Source organism: Phialemonium atrogriseum (assembly GCF_030411735.1).
Source record: "Phialemonium atrogriseum strain 8032-3 unplaced genomic scaffold QBC33scaffold_2, whole genome shotgun sequence".
NCBI classification, from domain to species: Eukaryota; Fungi; Ascomycota; class Sordariomycetes; order Cephalothecales; family Cephalothecaceae; genus Phialemonium; species Phialemonium atrogriseum.
In genome coordinates this window covers 1,346,577-1,363,601 of record NW_026848139.1, presented here as the reverse complement: position 1 = coordinate 1,363,601, position 17,025 = coordinate 1,346,577, and the positions used below count along the sequence as shown (strand labels likewise).

Here is a 17,025-nt window from a genome sequence, read left to right as displayed (position 1 = left end):
AACACGGGCCCGGTTGCGAAGTCTTTCAAGCGTCTTCCTGGCGCTCTGCATTTCCAAGTTTGCACCTACCTAGCGGGACTTTGCATAGTGCGCAATCGTACAGTATAGATTACCGCAGACTAGTGCATTTCCATCCTTATTACAGGGTCGGGTGCCTGGTCAAGCGGACCAAAATGTTTCCGTAACCCGACAGACCCACTGCACAACTTCCAGGTTGACGACGGGATGATGCTAAACTTGAAGTCTTTCTCATCTAGGTCAGTTTGGAGGGATATTAAATAAGGACTTCTGTGCAGCCCTTCCACCTTGGCACCCCTGTGCCTGGTAATTCACCACATCCTTACACACCAGGTCTCACGAACGGTCGGTAAGAGCTAGCTTGGCTGGACCTACCTAAATAAGGTGCCCTTTGGAATCGCGCGCCGCGTATTCACCTCGCACCACCCCAGGCACCAAGGTAACCTGCGCCCGCCTTCCCTTACTGAAGGCAACCTTCTTCCCAGGATGTGGCCTCCCAACGACCATTCGCCACCTATTGAACATCCTTCTTTCCTTTCTCACCAAGCTGGCGCCTTGCCTGACTACGACGACCCGAACCTGCATGAGGCCTCACTGCCAGCACATTTCCCCTTCAACTCGTCATCGTCGTTCCCCTTTGGCCAAGCCCACGACTTTGGAGGACCTGTCCCGAATTCCTATGGAGGGCTTCCATCTCTAGCTCACGTATTTATCAGCATCTTTCCCTCCAATGTCTAGTCACCATCCGCTAACTTTCCTTCGCAAGCAAACATCATCTGGTTCCGATATGAGGATATCCAGCCCGTCTTCCGAAGCCCAGACTCCAGGGTCAAAGCTTCACATTGATGCTCGGGCTGCTGAGCTCAAGGAGCGACTGCTCAGAAATAGAAGCCAGAAGAGCAGCCGGGACGGCTCACTGACACCTGCAGTGGAGAAGATGCAGTCGGCCGCCGGTCGTGACAAGAAACCTCTAACGGGCTCTACTCTTCAGACATCCACTATTCCCCCGTTTGTTCCTCATCCCATGCCAAAACAGCCTCCTGAGACTTCGGTCCCTGCAGATGCAAATGATATTGCCGCCTTGATATCGTCTATTTCCTCGGCCTCGCACGACGAGAAGAATGAAAGCCTTCAGGCAGCTAAACCGGCTGTGTCTAGTGGCAACGCTATGCATCAACCTCAGGGTTCTCGGCCCCCAACAAAGGAGATCACCAAGGTCACCTCTGGAAGTTCGGCCCGTCCACCTGCTCGGGGTTCTACGTCTGACCAGGCGACCTCGCCCCCCGAGGAGGGTGAGATAACGAACTGCCCCAAACAGAACAGTGGTAAAATAGATGCTCCTGAACGGCTTCCTCGGAAGAACAGTTTTGCATTACCTCAGGCCTCTGCCGCAACAACCAAGCGATATACTACGTCTGTACCTGCCAATAAGCAACCCCAAACCACGCGCCCTCTTGAAGGGCAAACCCTAGCATCTCCTTCCGCATCAGCATCTGCATCCACATCACGCAGCCATAATACGGAAGCAAAAACAGAGCCTAATCGCCGTGAGCCTCGAGAGCTTGTGCCGTCGAGTACCTACTATCGAACGCCCGTTGCAGGTGACGCGCGGAAGTCTGACAATGATCGAACCATCAGACCACCTGAACAGCATCACCAAGAGAACAAGCATGGCACGAATGAATCCGCGGGTCCGGGGCTTGATTTGGGCCTGCAGCTTGCATCGCTTCTCAAGCGTGATCATGATCTCCGAGACTGGCTCACCCTTACCCAATATTTTGAGACAGAGAGTCGAACGAGAAAGCTGACCCGTTATCGCAAGCTAGCCGAAATGGATGCTGAACAGAAGAGAATGCAGGCTGAGCAACAACGGATGGATGCCGAGCGGCAGAAATTGCTGGCGGAAGAGGAGAGCGAGCGGGGCATGGTGTGGCAGACAAGCACACCGACCCCTCTGTTCCCAGCTTTGGCTGCCTCTGGCCAAAACGACAGCAGTGCTGCCGCACCAAGTAGAGCCGTCAATTCTCTCGTGTCACCCATGCCTCCGAGCCTTATAAAGGCCTCAGTTGAGCCTCGGCTCTCCCTTCCACTAAAGCGGGACTCTGACATCCCTGGCAATGAGGTGGCCCCTCGCCCTGCCAAGATTCCGAGGCTCGAGGATCGTGGTCCTGGAGCTGAAGACAACGACTCGAAGCAGAAAGAGAGGAATAGCGACTCTGGACGCGACAATCCTCGTTTATCTGGCCACGGCCCGGACGCCCCGGACGCCCCGGCATTCAAGCGTCACGAGTCCCGACCGCCACCCTCGAGTCGTGGCCCATCCCCACGACGGTATCCTGCCCGAAATTCTCCCCCGGGTGGCTATGGTGACGACTACCGTCGAAGGTCGCCATCCCCTCGTCGGCCGCCCGGCCCCCCAGTATACCGTTCTCGCTCAGACTATTTTGAGTATAACAACTATCGAGGCGACAGCGGTAGGGGAGGGCGCCAGCAAAGCCTGTCGCCAATAGGACGGCGAGGATACAGTCCTCCCCGAGGCCCAAAGCACATTAATCTGGGTCACAGAGGCGGTTAGTGTTATTACCCACGTTCGCTTCCTTAATCCCCCCCCCCAAGTGTCGTCATTGGCCAAACCCTGCAGATTGGGTTGCGGCTCCAGTTACTCGAGAGACTCGATAGCCCTTGACTTTAAGTCGTCCATCTCGCACTATTCCTTGGTTCATTTTTCTCAATCTTTCATTTTCATCACATTTCCTCTCGGATCTTCGCGAAGAGTGCCTTGCAAAACAAAACGCCTTCGATATCTCATAATTTCGTCCTGGCCGGAATATTCCGGCTGAGAGCCGGCGCGCCCTTCATACAACACAAATATCCAACAGGATTCGCCGGTTAACGTTTCTCGCAGAGACGCGTTTCTTCATGGTCAAATCCTTCAATGAGGATAACGTGAGAAGATGTATGGAAGAAGTGAGTCCATGCACAATCACCGCCCTGGGCTACAGAGGAATCTTGCTGAACTCGATGATGTATAGGGAATATGGACGACGCAGACCCAGAACGGCGAGGCCCTGACCAGTGCGTTCGCGACTTGCAAGAATGTCATACTCTTCTTTTCCATCAACAAATCTCGTGCATTCCAAGGATACGTAGGTGGCCAATACCTTCTCGGAGGCCTCTTCTCCTCGCCGCCAGGCGAGAATGCCTTAATTTGGATGGCCACACTGACTGATACGGCTCTTTCAAATCTAGGCGCGAATGGCAACGACCCCATCTCCAGACACTCCCCGACCCAAGTGGGTGAACGGAATTCATTGGGAAACAACGCACCCATTCCGGATTGAATGGCTAAGCACCACTGAAGTCGAGTTCTACCGCATCGGACATCTTAAGAACAGTCTTAATGAAAACCAGGCCGTCCTCGTCGGTAAAGACGGCCAAGAAATCGAGGACGAATGCGGCCGTCAATTACTCATGGAGATGGAGAGCGTCGCGCAGATGAAATATGACATGCGCAAAGTCCACCCGAGCCCTAGGAAGGAGTTCCGCGGCAGAGGCGGGTACCATTTCCGTGGTGGTCGGGGCGCAAAGAGATATATCAAGCAAGAAGATGATCGGTAATGGCAGGGTCGGGCAAGGATGGGGTTCTCAAAGTCCGCATCTGTACGTGGTGCCGCCGTCACAGTTTCGCGAATAGGACCAAGCAGCCAAAAAGAGGGACTGAGGGGCACAATTCCTACAACTTGACGCCCCTTACATGTGCGGATCGTTGCCACGCACATAGATGAACTGGCCGTAGTAGACGGTCGGTCATTGTGCTATGGCTGAACATATGCGGAACGAACCCTCTCCATGCCAATTGCAATGATGGACAGAGACTTATGGAGAAGCTCGTCACGGTGCTGCAGGTAGTGGAGATGGCATGCATAAGACACAGGCAGCTCAATAACAATATCATTGCTTGAGTTTGCAGAAACCTATCAAGGAGCCTTTGCGCCCATTGGACGTTGAGCGTACCTACAACGTAGATGCATTCAAGCGCATGGAGCTTGCCTATGTAAGTAAGGCTCAACACCTCGTCCTCTTCGCATCACCGAGTCTACTGCTACGCCGTACTCACAGGTAGGGCCCCTCGTTTTCTGGGTACATACATGGCGCATCTTCGGACCATCCCGTTGCGGACTCGCGGATTACTGGCGTAGGTGCCACGGCGGAATGATGCCCGCGTTGGCGGGGCGGCAGGCGCCCTGCAACGGCAAGGGCTGTGGTGATAGCCCCAGATCCGCCAGTGTGAGTGCGGGACGAAGGAGATGATGCAGGACGCTTGCTTCCGAGCTGGCGGGGTCGTGAAACGACAGCCACGTCTTCCTCTCTAGCAACGAATGTTTCCCATCCAGTCGAATCCTGCAGGTAGCCAGGGCAGTCACGTTATGGTCGCACATCTACTCGTGACCACGCCAGCAGGCCTCCAAACGCGCCCCCCCACTCCCATCTCATCTTCAAGTCCATGGGACGAGCAGGACTCCACCGCATCAGATAACACTTGCTGCTGATCGATTAGCTACCAGTTCATAAGAACGCAACCAAGGTGCCACTAAGGAAGCCATGGCTCGCATAATCATGCCGCTTGCACCTCCACGAGTTCAAGATAACTCTCGCCCATTGCTCCGCCTTCCCTACCCTTCAAGTCCAGATCAACACCGATAGAGGGGAATCTCGGAGCCTCATTTCAAACTGGGCACCCTAACCAGGTCAAGTGGCTGCCCAATTCATGAGTTTACATCCTGCCAAGCTGCACCCCTAATGCCAGCAATGGTTCTGAATCTGCCCAGCCATCACGGTGGGCTCCGCTCTGAGCCCAAGTAGGCGTGGAACAAGGCTGTCAGGAGGTTCGGGAGGTGCCGACGGGGCGTATATACTAACGGCCTTGGACTTGCATTGCCATCGTGAGAAGCCTCACTCTCTACCCCTCTCTCATCAGGCTCGCGAAGTCCATCCCGTGCAGACAGATACTCCTTTTTCTTGATCCCTTTAACCTTCGCTTCTCTCCTCGACTGAAGCCCGTCGTTTGTTGCTGCTTGTGCTTCGCGGATTTGCCTGCCCATTCTTTCCGCAAGTCCGCCGCCAACTCAAGCTCGATAAACTTGCACATCTTCGACGAACTCGTTCTACAATGTCTTCGATTTGCTCTGAGTCTCGGCACTACTACTGTCGTTGCCCACGGACATGTCGACAATATCATTATCAACAGTATATCCTCCGAGCCAGGATCACACAAGGGCCCTGATAGATTACTTTGCAAGCTGCGGCGCCGCAGGATGCGAGTCCGTCGACAAGGCCAGCCGGCACCACCAAGGAGGGACCTCTACAGCGCCGAGGTCTACGGCCCCTCGAAGCTTATACCGCCCCCAGCTCCAGCGCTGCACCCGGCGTTGTTATCGGCCTCGAGCTGTCCGGCTCCGCCACCTCGATCGCCGTCGTGGGATCTGGGTCTGCAGCAGCCGACGCCGAGATGAGTTCGTCGACCTGGCAGGCAAAGATGTTATAATAGGTCGGAAAGGAGAAGGATGAGCAGGAGCCTAGAGGAGAGGGGGTTTGACTTGACTCGTGAGGAGTGCTAGGGAGGTGTCTAGTGGGCTTTTGACTGTAGTCGGGGAAGAAGCTGCATTTTCTCCATTGCGTAAGTCAACCCCTGACGCTTTCTGCAGTTCTTAACTCCTCCGTTGGATGTCTTCGTACGTGTGGGCCGATGATCACCGAGGGCTCATTCAGTCCAAGGCTCTGGCCGTTGATCCGTGATCGCGTCTGAGCCCGTATTCTATCTTGGCTTACCCCTGCCGTAGAGCTGCTCCTTGCCTGTCTACATCGATGTTAGTCTGTTGCTCTTCAATAACGCGGCCTGGTTCTAGAAGTCTGATATCAACTTACTGCCAGCGTTTGCTAGCAACATAACTCCCTGTATAAGAGCTAGGTCTGACCTGTGGGCCTTGCATGTTCCATTGTGGCCTACATTCCAAGAATTGTACTTTGTTGGAACTTGTCCAGAGTCAGATAACAAGGTTTCCAGAGACAAGGCAAGAGTTAATCCCTGAGATGAGTCTGCACAATCAGAATCTGTTCCACCTCCAAAGATTGAGTTAAGAATACTGGAAGAAGTCTGGGTGCGTCCTCACGCCATCTTGCGTGACTACATTAATACCATTATAGTTTGCTCTAGTTGTACCCCTATTCTCCAGGCTCTCAACTTGACTTAAAGTCCCCCATGTGCCTTCTGCTTAGGTTAAGAGAACAGGGTACATGGCGTTTGTTCTCAGAAAACCATCTCTGTTTAATTCGGTTTCCGTTACGGACAAGAGCTCAAGAGATGAGTTGAAGAGCCATGGTTACAATTGGCTCTGATCATTGTCAAATTGGTGGCCCTGCTGAGAGTTGATCATCTGGAACAAACACATGAAGAGCGATAGTAATGATACTCCTCGTTCCCCTTAATGACCTCTACACTACTTATCAACTACTTTCGAGGTTCTAGCGTCAAAAAAAGTACAACGGGCGATCCTGTACCTGTTGGAGCTTGAGCGAAGATCACTCCCTGAAGGCTCTTCACAGTGACGTAAGTCCAGCATTTGACGTAATGTTAGCAGCTTGGAAATTCGATCCAAATTGGCTTGTTTCAACTGTCACCCCGAAATTTCTCAAAGCAGTATTGATGCGCTGTGACGGCAGAGCATGTTCGACCCTCGGGTTTCCATTGTTCTTCAAACCCTGCACTAGTTTTCCCACTCGCCAGTCGGACCACGTGGTCCAAGCTTCGGTAGGGCTGCCGAGCGGAGCGCCGACGACATCACTTGTTATTGCTGGCAGGGGCACCCCCAGATTGTCACTTTCCAAAGACTCGCCTGATATCTTGGCAACACTACCCTTCGACAGCAACAGATACCTATGTATACGCAGTACTACGGTACATTACGTACGGATACATAGTGTACGCATCGTTCGGAATACATGGTGGGGAAATACACCACACCCTCTTCCTCAGCCCTTGATGGCGATGACCTGGCGAAATGAACCATAGGTCAGTGCGAAATTAGGACTGCGACCCTGCTAGAGGAAGTTTGAGTGGGGCGACGATGGAGATCTATCTGCCTGTCCCGCCAGCCCTGACAACGGTCTGTCCAAGACCTCATTTGCGATTGACAAATCCCAAGGTCTATTTCCAGCTGACCCTGTCCGACCATGATGATGTACGGTACATAAAATCCTGTGAATCTTTGGCAGGGTTACACGAATTCCTTCGAGCATTTTGGGTGGAGGGATGGAAGGACTGGACAGGCTAGAAGCGAGAAACCTTAAATAAGCATCTGCATGCGACAAGTGCAGAACGACCAAATGCCTCCAAATCTGGGAGTGTGGAGTCCCCTGAGCCTGGAGCGAGAACGTTGTACTGAGTACGGAGTACTCTGGACTTCGCACGCACAGCAACGGTGTGCTGTATAAGGTGCTTCGGAAGCGAGGCAGCTAGAACTGGAATAAGCCAGTCAATCTCGCAAAATAGGAAATCAGCTGTGAAGCTAGCATTGGCTAGCAGCCACCAAGCTGGGCCACACAGACACGCATAATGCAACGGCGGCACGACACATAACCCACTGGCCATTCGCTAGGAGCGGGTTCCCACCCCTCTCCCCCACCCCTCCTTCATGTGCTGATGACTATCCTGCTACTATCCACATCGTGTCATGCGGCCACGCCTGCGGCCAGGCCGCATGTCGAGACGACAGCGCAGAAGCGGAGCATTTCCGAGCACCATGTAGGTAGGTAGGTATTAATACATTTAATCCTCCGCGACGGATTATTCAGTCCTCCTGCTTTCGCGATTCTTGGCGGTTGTCATTGGAATCCTGGCCCCGCATTTGATTGATGTTGCTCCGTTTCCTAGTTTCCACAAAGCACCAGGCCAATTTTAATATCTAGATGTGGGATATCCCCAGCAAGTCCTGGTCAGCTGCAAGGTCTCAGGTGAGCCCACGGCCAGGAATTTCGATAGCGGCTCTCATATTCCTACCTTAACACATGTGGAGTAGGTACCTAGGAATAGAGTCTTGGAGGTCGTCGATAAGACACACATCACACACTTTCTCCGCATCCAAGCCATCCTTCCCCTCTTCCCCTCATCTGAAGACTCTCCTTGCCGAGTCGACTCGGGCAATTCCCCCTCTGCTCTATTATTACGCTGCTTCCAGTATCATTCATGGCCCAACAGCACTTCCTCGTTCTCAGTCAGCAACATCTTACCTTTACGCTAGTATTACGTGAACTGTGAGTGCCACAATTGGCAATGACAAGCGGCGACTGCAGGACAGGTAGGTAGGGCAAGGGTAGGGGGGGATGCAACCCCCAGCACAAAATCCCACGGTCCCCACCCAAGCAAAAAGCGCGAACAGGGAAGACCCTATCCCGACCCCGTCAGTTCTTGACATCCGCGCCCCGTCGTTACATCGCGCGGGATTACCCTTGCGGACCAATCACGCCTGTCGAATGTGGCTGGCAGGGCTAACAACGCCAGGGGCGATGGTTCATCTGAGAGCCCCCCGCTTGCTTGAGAGAGTATGGATACTTGACAATGTATCTAGAACACGGCCTTTGCATGGTACTCAGGTACTGTACATGATCCACAACCGTTGTGACCAGGAGATTTACGGATCCGTTGGATATTGGAACGCGTAGCTCGCGTTTGGCGGCCGCCCGAGCCCAAGACTAGCATGTGCAGTGTCCAGAATCAGTTTGGGCTTGTTTTCGTTTTTTGAACCAAGATCTGCGATGGTTCGGAGACCGTTTTATTTTTTTCCCTGCTAGATGGTCGGTGCGCCGAGGGCGCAAAAAAGCCAGGGTCGGCGAGCGATTCAATATGCGGTGGGAATGACTCCATTGGACGGTCTTCCCTATAATTCCGAGCCTGTTTGTCTGGCCGGGCCAATATAGTGAGCAATGCTATAGCCAAGTGTGGATTTGATAACGCCTGCCTCTTATAAGTTACGTTTTGACATCTGCCTCTCTCGGGGCCCGATGCGGCAGACGTACATACATAGAGAGAGGGGGCGGGGTTGGAGTGAGGCGTGTGGTGTGTGCTGAATATTGCGAGTATATGTTCATCAATTTGGAATGACCTCACTGGGTCACATGTTGATCTTTGCGCCTGCTTGAAATGGATCAACATTAGGGGTAAAGCCCTGCGGTTACCTGAACGACGACCAAAGTATGCAGAAGCCGGTCTACCCATTTGATGAGTCTTGGTGGTGAAGGAGTGCAAAAGTGAAGAGTCAATTTGGACTCCCAAGGAACTTGGCCCGGAGGTGTCTCTCTCTCTGCCCGTCGTTTCACTGCCGAGTTAGAACCCGCAGCCCCTCTAGCTAGAGCGACCTACAATAATAATATAATACAATTCGCTCTTGACCGAGAAGCGGAGTAAGATATTCCCGGACTTGCGGCTCTCTCCGCTCTCTATCTCAACTGCCACTTCCGATTTTGGGTGTCACAACTCGCGGCAACAACCGATTGATAGACTGCTAAATAAATCCCACCATCTATCTGGGCTATATGATTTCATGCCTCTCCAATTCACAGTTTGTTCCCCTGTCTCTTGATACACAAGATAATTAGCGGAACTGGGCTCGTCAATAAACTTCAAATTCCCGGAACTGCAGGGCTGATTGATACATGGCTGGGCTAGCTGTGTCTGGCGGACCCAGACTGCTCAAGCCTAAACTACCCAAAATCTACGACGGTGCCGAAGATGCGCGGGTGGTAGGTCATTGTCATGAGTGATCACCATTCATGTTTCTTCTATAGCCCAGGTAGTTCAAACTAAGACGCAGGGGCGTGTCCGTAATGCTCGATAGGACGACCCCCGAGGTGAGAGCTCCCTCCAGACCAGACACCGGCCTCATACGGATCGAATATGCCCGGGTTGCTGGAAGAGGAAGAGGAAAAAGTCGAACTGGGTCAAAAGAAGAAAGTCTTGCAGCAGCTATCACGAAGTGGTTGGGTATAACGAGAAAAATCGAGTCGAAAGAAGAGAATAGTGCGTTAGTCTGCAGCATACGAAACATCCAAGTCTGGATTGACCTGAAACAGGCGAGGGGCGCCTGTTTTTTGATGCTTAAAACAGGCGACTATAAGGGTCCCGGGTCGGCATGGTGTGGCCGGACTACAAATGCGGCGGCTGGGCTGGGCTGGGCTGGCTGTGCGCATCCAGGAATGGCTTGCTGCAGCTATCACCGGGAAAAGATGGCCGCAGAAGCCGAGAAGGGCCTTAACAGACAAGTTAAGAGCCCAAAAATACAGAGCGCCGAAGCGAGAGGACAGGAATCTAATTGCGGAACTCCAGATGGTCACGGGCGTTTCGAGATGGGGCATCGTCAGAACCGTTCCCCGCAAAGACATGGTTCTAATCCGGGGGTCACACTGCGCCGGTCCCGCCCCGTTTCCGGGAGATGGGAGTGCAACCGAGACTTGAGAACGAGAAGCTACCGGGTACTGATTACTGGGCTTTCAGGTGGGAGCTGGGAGGAAAACCACGCTGACCTCCAATTGATAGGCTCGCGGTAGAATCCGGGGCTTGTGGTCAGACATAATGCGAGAGAGAGAGCTGATCAGGGCCCCGTCTTGAAACTGGTTTTCAGACAGCGTTCCCCCCCCTGAGAACCCTGGAAATACCTACTTTGCAGTGGAGTAGCCCACCGCACGACAAAATTCTCCGAACGGTTGGTCTCGATATAAAGGAGCTGTGTTATATGTCGGCGCTGCAGCGGGCCAACTCTCCGCGCCAACCTCTCCCTTTTTCATCCTCGCATCTCGCCCTGCACGCTTCTGCTCTTTTCCCCGGTCCCGGTTCGGTTTGCGTGGCCGAGGTTCGGGGGGGGCTCCGAACCTCTCTGCAGTTGGACCTGCCAGACCACTGTTGTTGCCATGTTTAGAATCAACCGACAGCCGGGAAGGTGTGGTGTAGGTCGCAGTGCAGCTTCTGAGCACGAAATTGGGATGCCCACTACACCACATCGTTCCCCGGGTCAGTCTCAAGCTAGGCACGTCAACCAACGCGAGAATGCGGAAGTCCTATTGGGCCAGATGCGTCATGGGACCGTGACGACAGAGAGAGGTGGACTCGATCCCTCGAACAGCTGTTGTCTACGTCTCCACCGATGTTGGAGGCCGAGGAATCGTGGCAGCAAGCGCATCTCGCTAGGCCTGCTTGACTCCACAGTTCCTCGGCTCGATGAGTCCTGCCACCACACACCAGTGACACTATGTTACCAGGTGTGCCGCTGTGGAGCCTCTGAGCTGGCCACTGGACGTCTGCTTCTGCTTTAAGGGCTTGGATCAGGTATAGCAACAAGCCCATATCGACCAACGTTAAGGGGGCCGGCATCACGTCCGGTCAGCTGAACAGCAAGTGTTAATGTAGCTTGAAGTGGTTCTCCAGCTCGAAGAGCCTCAAAGGATTCTGGTAATTAACTGCAGCAGAGTCCGCCGACTGCTCATCTACGAGTAGATATTTTTGGCTGGCGAGACGCAGGCGTCCTTGTTGGGGGGAAGGATTGGGTGGGTGGGCAATAACGGGACGGAAATTGTGAGCCACAGACAGGTCCCAAGGGACGCGAGGCGGAGTGGTCGGCTGTGGATTGGCATCTGGGGCACTGGTGACAACCGAGTGTCTGGCTGCTGGATGATTGGCATTCGAAGCTCCTTGATGGTCCAAGGACGACAAGACAAGTCAGTCCCCGACAAGGAGGCGGCAACAGCAAGTCACCCCCATAAAATTGCCACCATGGGCTGTGTTGTGGGTAGAAGGTGGACAAGATTTCAGCGAGGGGCCAGCAACGCCAAAACTCACCACCTACCCCTGGTCTTCCCAGCTCCACGTTGGCGCCCCGAACCGCAGAACTTCGTCCCCCCCTGACAACCGAACAGGGGGGAGGGAGGGTAGCAGCCCACAACTGAATGTGGACGCGACGGTTCCATCGAGGCTCGCCATACCTTTCCAAAAATGCGGGGACGGAAGCGGCACAGAACAGGTCTGCTGAACCAATGGAGTCGGAAGCAAGGCAGTATCGGCACATGCGGAAAGGGGACGTCAGAAACTGGGTTCGAAAAGAGCGTGCTTGCTGAACTTGCGACTTCCAAAGCATCCATGACAGGCCAGGACCAGGACCAAGACCAAGACCAGGACCAAGACCAAGACTTTCGCCTAGGTTGGTGGAGCGGGAAGGGGGCATTTGCACCGGAGGTTACAGTACAGGGTACCGTACGGGATCTCAGATTGCGGGCGAACCGGCAAGGAAAACCAGGGCTCCTGGCTCGCCACCGCAGGTGTCAGATAGGGGGGCAATCGACACATGCTACCAGCTGGAGCTCCCAGGGTCAAGGTTGACACGAGGATTCGAGCTGAGATCGCCTTCAGGCTAATATGAACCAGGACGGCACGCGAATGCATGTCGAAACACGGGAAACGTGGAGACTTACCCTGAAGAGAAGGCGATGGAGGGCAACAAGTAAGTAACAGAGGGCTTAGGAGCCATTGCGCTTCGAAGGAAAAGCCAGCCTGCGGCCCTTGGCGGAGACAGCGGTCAGTGTGTTACAGGTGCCGAGAAGAGATCAGAAGTTGGGTGATAATGATGCAACCAAGCTCTTCAAAATAGAAACCGGGGACGGCTGGGCTTCGATCCCCGACACTGCATATATGACATGCAAGGCCACTGGCTGCTGCTCAATTCTGCTCAATCAGGCCTCTCGAATTTCCACCGGAGAGTGCGAGTTTTCCATACTGGAAAAGCCCCCAGCGTTCGTGAAGGTCCAATTCCCGCATATCTTTCTTTATGGGCGAGATCAAAGATCAGGGTAGGGTTTCGCATATCACTTGTAAGGAAGTGCTTCTAGAAGCGGAAGAAGGAAGAGTCCTGAAACAGATCGTCCTGAATTTTGCAAGCCCCGAAGCCTCCTGTGGTGGCTGGGAGGGGTTATACTGTGGCTGTCAACCTGGCCAACCCTCTCAACGGCTTGGTGGAAGGTTGGGATGACTGGCAGCTCTCTCGGCTGATTGACCGTGCGTAACCAGGGCAAAAGAATGAAGGGTAAGCATTCGCTGACAATGACAAGCTGCAAAGCAGACGAGTTTCACTATTCGGAATCGGATTTCCGTGCAGAGATGTCCCCATTCCGCCTTTAGCTCGAGATTACTTTGTACTACCTACGTACGCATATGGTTGTGGTGCGGTGAAGCGAGGAGCATAAACCGGGGAAGGTTGAGACGGGGCGGGACGGTCGGACAACGAATGAAGTGTTGGGAATGGACGTGTTAGATGGAGGTGCGGCATCGCTGCTCATTGCAGCTAGCAATCAGGAGAAGCGAGATGGGCAGTCGTTGTTAGTATATTGTACATACTTTGAGCTTTCGAGATGGGATTATGAGCTGTGGCTGATAGTTAGCCCGAGGTCACGGCCGTCACTCTCAGAGGGAGATTGGCGAATCTGGCATGGAGTCTCCATCGAAAAAGGCTTTAGAAAAGACGCTGGGAGGGGAAATGAGGGGCTGGGTTGTCCAGCCCAGGGTCTACATGCGGAAGGGTTTGCAAATGGCGTTGAAAATGACATACATTTGACACGGTGGCTCGCTCCCCGTGACCACGCCAGGGCAATGTCATAGGGCGATTTTGGCTGCTGCTGAGGATGATAGCCTCATGAACGTTCCGTTCATGCCGGAGAGAATCCCCCTCCCCTGGTTTCACAGATCAGACGGGATGGTCGACGGCACAGTACCCAGTACAAAGGGCTGGAAGCGTGACCGGAATCGAATCGATGGCATCAAGCGTGACCTTCTCAACGAAGACGTGGTCTTTGGCCTGGGCAATGCTGCCCATTTCAGGCCGCGATTGACGCCACAGGGCATGGCGAGCAAGCATGCGCGGTTCGACTGGTCGCCGGCCTGTGCGCCATGCATCGGAGGATAAGTGCGGAAGCAATTATGTAGCGTACAAAAAGTAATTGGGGCAGGGGTTTCGGAGGACGGCCGGTTGCGAGAGGAGGGTGGAAATCGAACCTGAGTGGTGCAGGAGACAAGCCGTCTGTGTTTCGGCTGTTAGAGATGGCGCATTTGACTTGACTGAAAAGGGACGAAGCAATGAACTGGCCTGGATTAGGAAGCCAATTCTATCTGCCAAAGCCCCTCCTTCTCGACAGGCGGCAGCATCTCCTCTACTGTGTACCTATGTCAGATGCGAGAATGGAAGACGGAAAGAGAATGTCCACGTGCGCCCAAGTAGATAGGCACCTGGCAGCTGTCTACCTAGGCATTCTACAAGTGGCGCTGCAAGAACTGGTAACGGGCGGGGATTAGCTACTCTAGGTACGTACCTGCCTACGGATAGTCTGAAGTGCTATCAAAAAGACGGGACGAACGGCAAATTCCAGGTTCGCTGACAGCGACAGGGACACCGGGACCTCTGACGATAAATCTAGCCAAGGTGGAAGCCTCGAAATTCTCCATGCCATGAAATTCCAGGTAGGTGGCTTGAGACGAGGGAGATCAAATCAAAGCACCGTTGGCAGAATCTTGGTGCGCCGGCGGGGGATTTCTGAGATGTGAGGGAAGGCATAAAAAAGGACGTGCAGATCAGTATCGCATCTGGGAATTCCGGGCCTGGCAGGCTTGGAAATGGATATTCGTAGGCAAGGTCCGGAGAAGTGCAGACGGTAGGTTTGTTAGCTCGTCGTTAGACTCGTCATTTGGAGCCAGTCGGAAGCACTGGCATGAGGCCGGCGAAAGAACCCCTCCCGATTGAATTATCGACAAGATCCCGATCGGGAATCGGCGACTGGGCGGCTTGCCCTCTTTTGTCTCTGTATTTTCTTCTTTTCTATTCTTCAACAGGAAGGGAAACTGCTATCCCCACTTGCCCCTCACCCACTCCCCAAAGTTATCTAGCGCAACTTTTCGCAGGACCCGGGGGTTTCGAGAAAATGAAGTAGTCACGGTAGAGTTACATGGCTGGCACACAGGATTGCCAACCAAGATCTGACATACGGGGTTGACGAGGATTGAAAGATCAGATGGCGATTAAAATCGACACCGGCATAGAAATGCAGAGTGTAATTTATCAGCGCACAATTATGAGCCGCGCGATGTTCTCTCCTCAAACTTCCTGGTTCGTCCAAGGTCCAATATCGAGCATTCATATATTTCGTACGGCAAGTCCACAGGTACTTGGGGCCCGTCGTTTGCAAGATGGGCCGTTTGTCACTACTACTGCGGCAGGCAGTAGGTGCGCATGATGTGGAGTTCCAAGTACCCTCACTCGGAAAGTTACGACGCAATGCGCGCCTTGTCTCAGGATGTCTGAGCACTGACCGTCTTCTTGGAATATTCCTCCGACGTTCGAAATGTCAATCATCAGCATGGATGCTTACCTCTTTTGATGGGTGGCTGCATTGACAGCTGCTCGGAAAGTCCGTAATGATGCGTGTCTCGAATCCCGAAGGGGCTTTCAACCAGGTTGGGAATCGTCCCAAGTGACATCAGATGGAATGATGACCGAAAAGCATAAGGATCAGGGCGAAGGAGATCAGATATGCTCAACCCATGCCGCATGTGGGGGACGGAATGAGAGCCGGGATTGCTTGGCTACTTTGGTCAGGCGTTTGCAGGTAACTGAATACGGCTGATATTGCGATTGGGGAGTGATGATGACAGTCTATGTTAATTGCCAGGTGGTATCGGCACTACTTGGGCAATGTTGGCAGCAGATCCCGTCCTAACGGTGGCGCGAGGTATCCTAGAGCGAAATTGGGGCAAATTCAAGGTCCCTACCTAATCTGAGGGAGCTACAGATGTGTGTCAATCCCGTAATGCAGGTGTGCTGCCTATTTCGTTCGTTGCATGGAGCAGCATCATGTTGTTCCTGAAAATCTATGGTCCTCGCTACCTCGCTACCTGTAGGCCATGTGGGATGGACAAGCATGACGCTGGAAATCTCGATCAGCCAAAGGAAAGAGCAGAGGGAAGATCCGGGGCAACGAAGCCACGCAGGTCGCGGTGACGCAAGATCTCAACGTTCGAGAATCAATGGGCTACCCACTCTCCCTCGTCATGCTATCATCAGCGCAGAGACCTGGAGCTGTTCAGCAGGCATTAAGTTACTAAGTACCTTACCTCCACTACATGTTCCCTTGTACACATCCATGTCAATGCGACGCCGCGCCCGCACAGACAGTCTTCTATCCCACTTAGTGCACGAGAGAACCGTTCTGCTGCCTGCCGCCCACATTATGACTCCACTACATCTCAGACAGGGCAGCTTATGGCAAATCCTGGGGGAACGATGGCTACCTGTCTTGCAGTGGATACCGCCTGGCCCTGTCAACTTCCCCCCTGTCGGCGCTTGGGTTTGACCCTGGACGGAGGTGGGAGGAGGGAACCTGGAAGGATAACGCTGAGGTCCGGATACATTCCGTGGGGATGTATTGTACAGTACACTGGGCACTTTACCCAGAATCCCACCTCCGGCTGGCCCTTGCAAGTACCGTCTACTTTGCTCTCTGCTCCCTCAGCGTGGGGCCCTGTTCGTCTGCAAGTGCAACCCATCCGTGGCCCATCCCGCTCTTGGGGCAGAGTAGCAGAGTGGGCGTGGGTGCCAGGAAAACGGGAAGCCGACGAGAGAGGTCCTGTGGTCCTCACCGCCGATGACAGGACTGCAATGGATGTTGGAGCCTGCAAACGGCACGCGCAAGGCTTGTTCCCGGGATCGAGGCCTGCCGCGGGCTGTCAGGGCGTGCGAGGAACTCGACAAGGTCGTTCTTGGGACCCCATGTTCGTTCGCTTTGATTATCCCTGTGGCAAGCGGCACGCCCATGGCATCTTGACAAGCCGACCCGGGGGGGGGGGGGGGGGGGGGGGGGGGGGGGGGGGGGGGGGGGGGGGGGGGGGGGGGGGGGGGGGGGGGGGGGGGGGGGGGGGGGGGCCGT

At 54.0% G+C, this 17,025-nt stretch overlaps 3 protein-coding genes across 3 annotated transcripts; 2 read left to right on the top strand and 1 right to left on the bottom strand.

Annotated features, from left to right (window-relative positions):
- The first annotated feature begins 196 nt into the window (after positions 1–196).
- On the top strand, positions 197–3,921 carry QBC33DRAFT_164653 (YTH-domain-containing protein). Its single transcript, XM_060422266.1, has 5 exons — positions 197–723; positions 785–2,588; positions 2,924–2,985; positions 3,051–3,164; positions 3,268–3,921. Exons 1-5 carry the CDS (start codon positions 505–507, stop codon positions 3,634–3,636), a joined length of 2,568 nt encoding a protein of 855 aa, XP_060287940.1. The 5' UTR covers positions 197–504; the 3' UTR covers positions 3,637–3,921.
- A 5,608-nt stretch (positions 3,922–9,529) lies between these two features.
- On the top strand, positions 9,530–10,797 carry QBC33DRAFT_164555 (uncharacterized protein). Its single transcript, XM_060422265.1, has one exon. It carries the CDS (start codon positions 9,898–9,900, stop codon positions 10,615–10,617), a length of 720 nt encoding a protein of 239 aa, XP_060287939.1. The 5' UTR covers positions 9,530–9,897; the 3' UTR covers positions 10,618–10,797.
- Positions 10,798–11,462: 665 nt separating this feature from the next.
- On the bottom strand, positions 11,463–12,748 carry QBC33DRAFT_164553 (uncharacterized protein). Its single transcript, XM_060422264.1, has one exon. It carries the CDS (start codon positions 12,282–12,284, stop codon positions 11,547–11,549), a length of 738 nt encoding a protein of 245 aa, XP_060287938.1. The 5' UTR covers positions 12,285–12,748; the 3' UTR covers positions 11,463–11,546.
- Between the last annotated feature and the right edge of the window lie 4,277 nt (positions 12,749–17,025).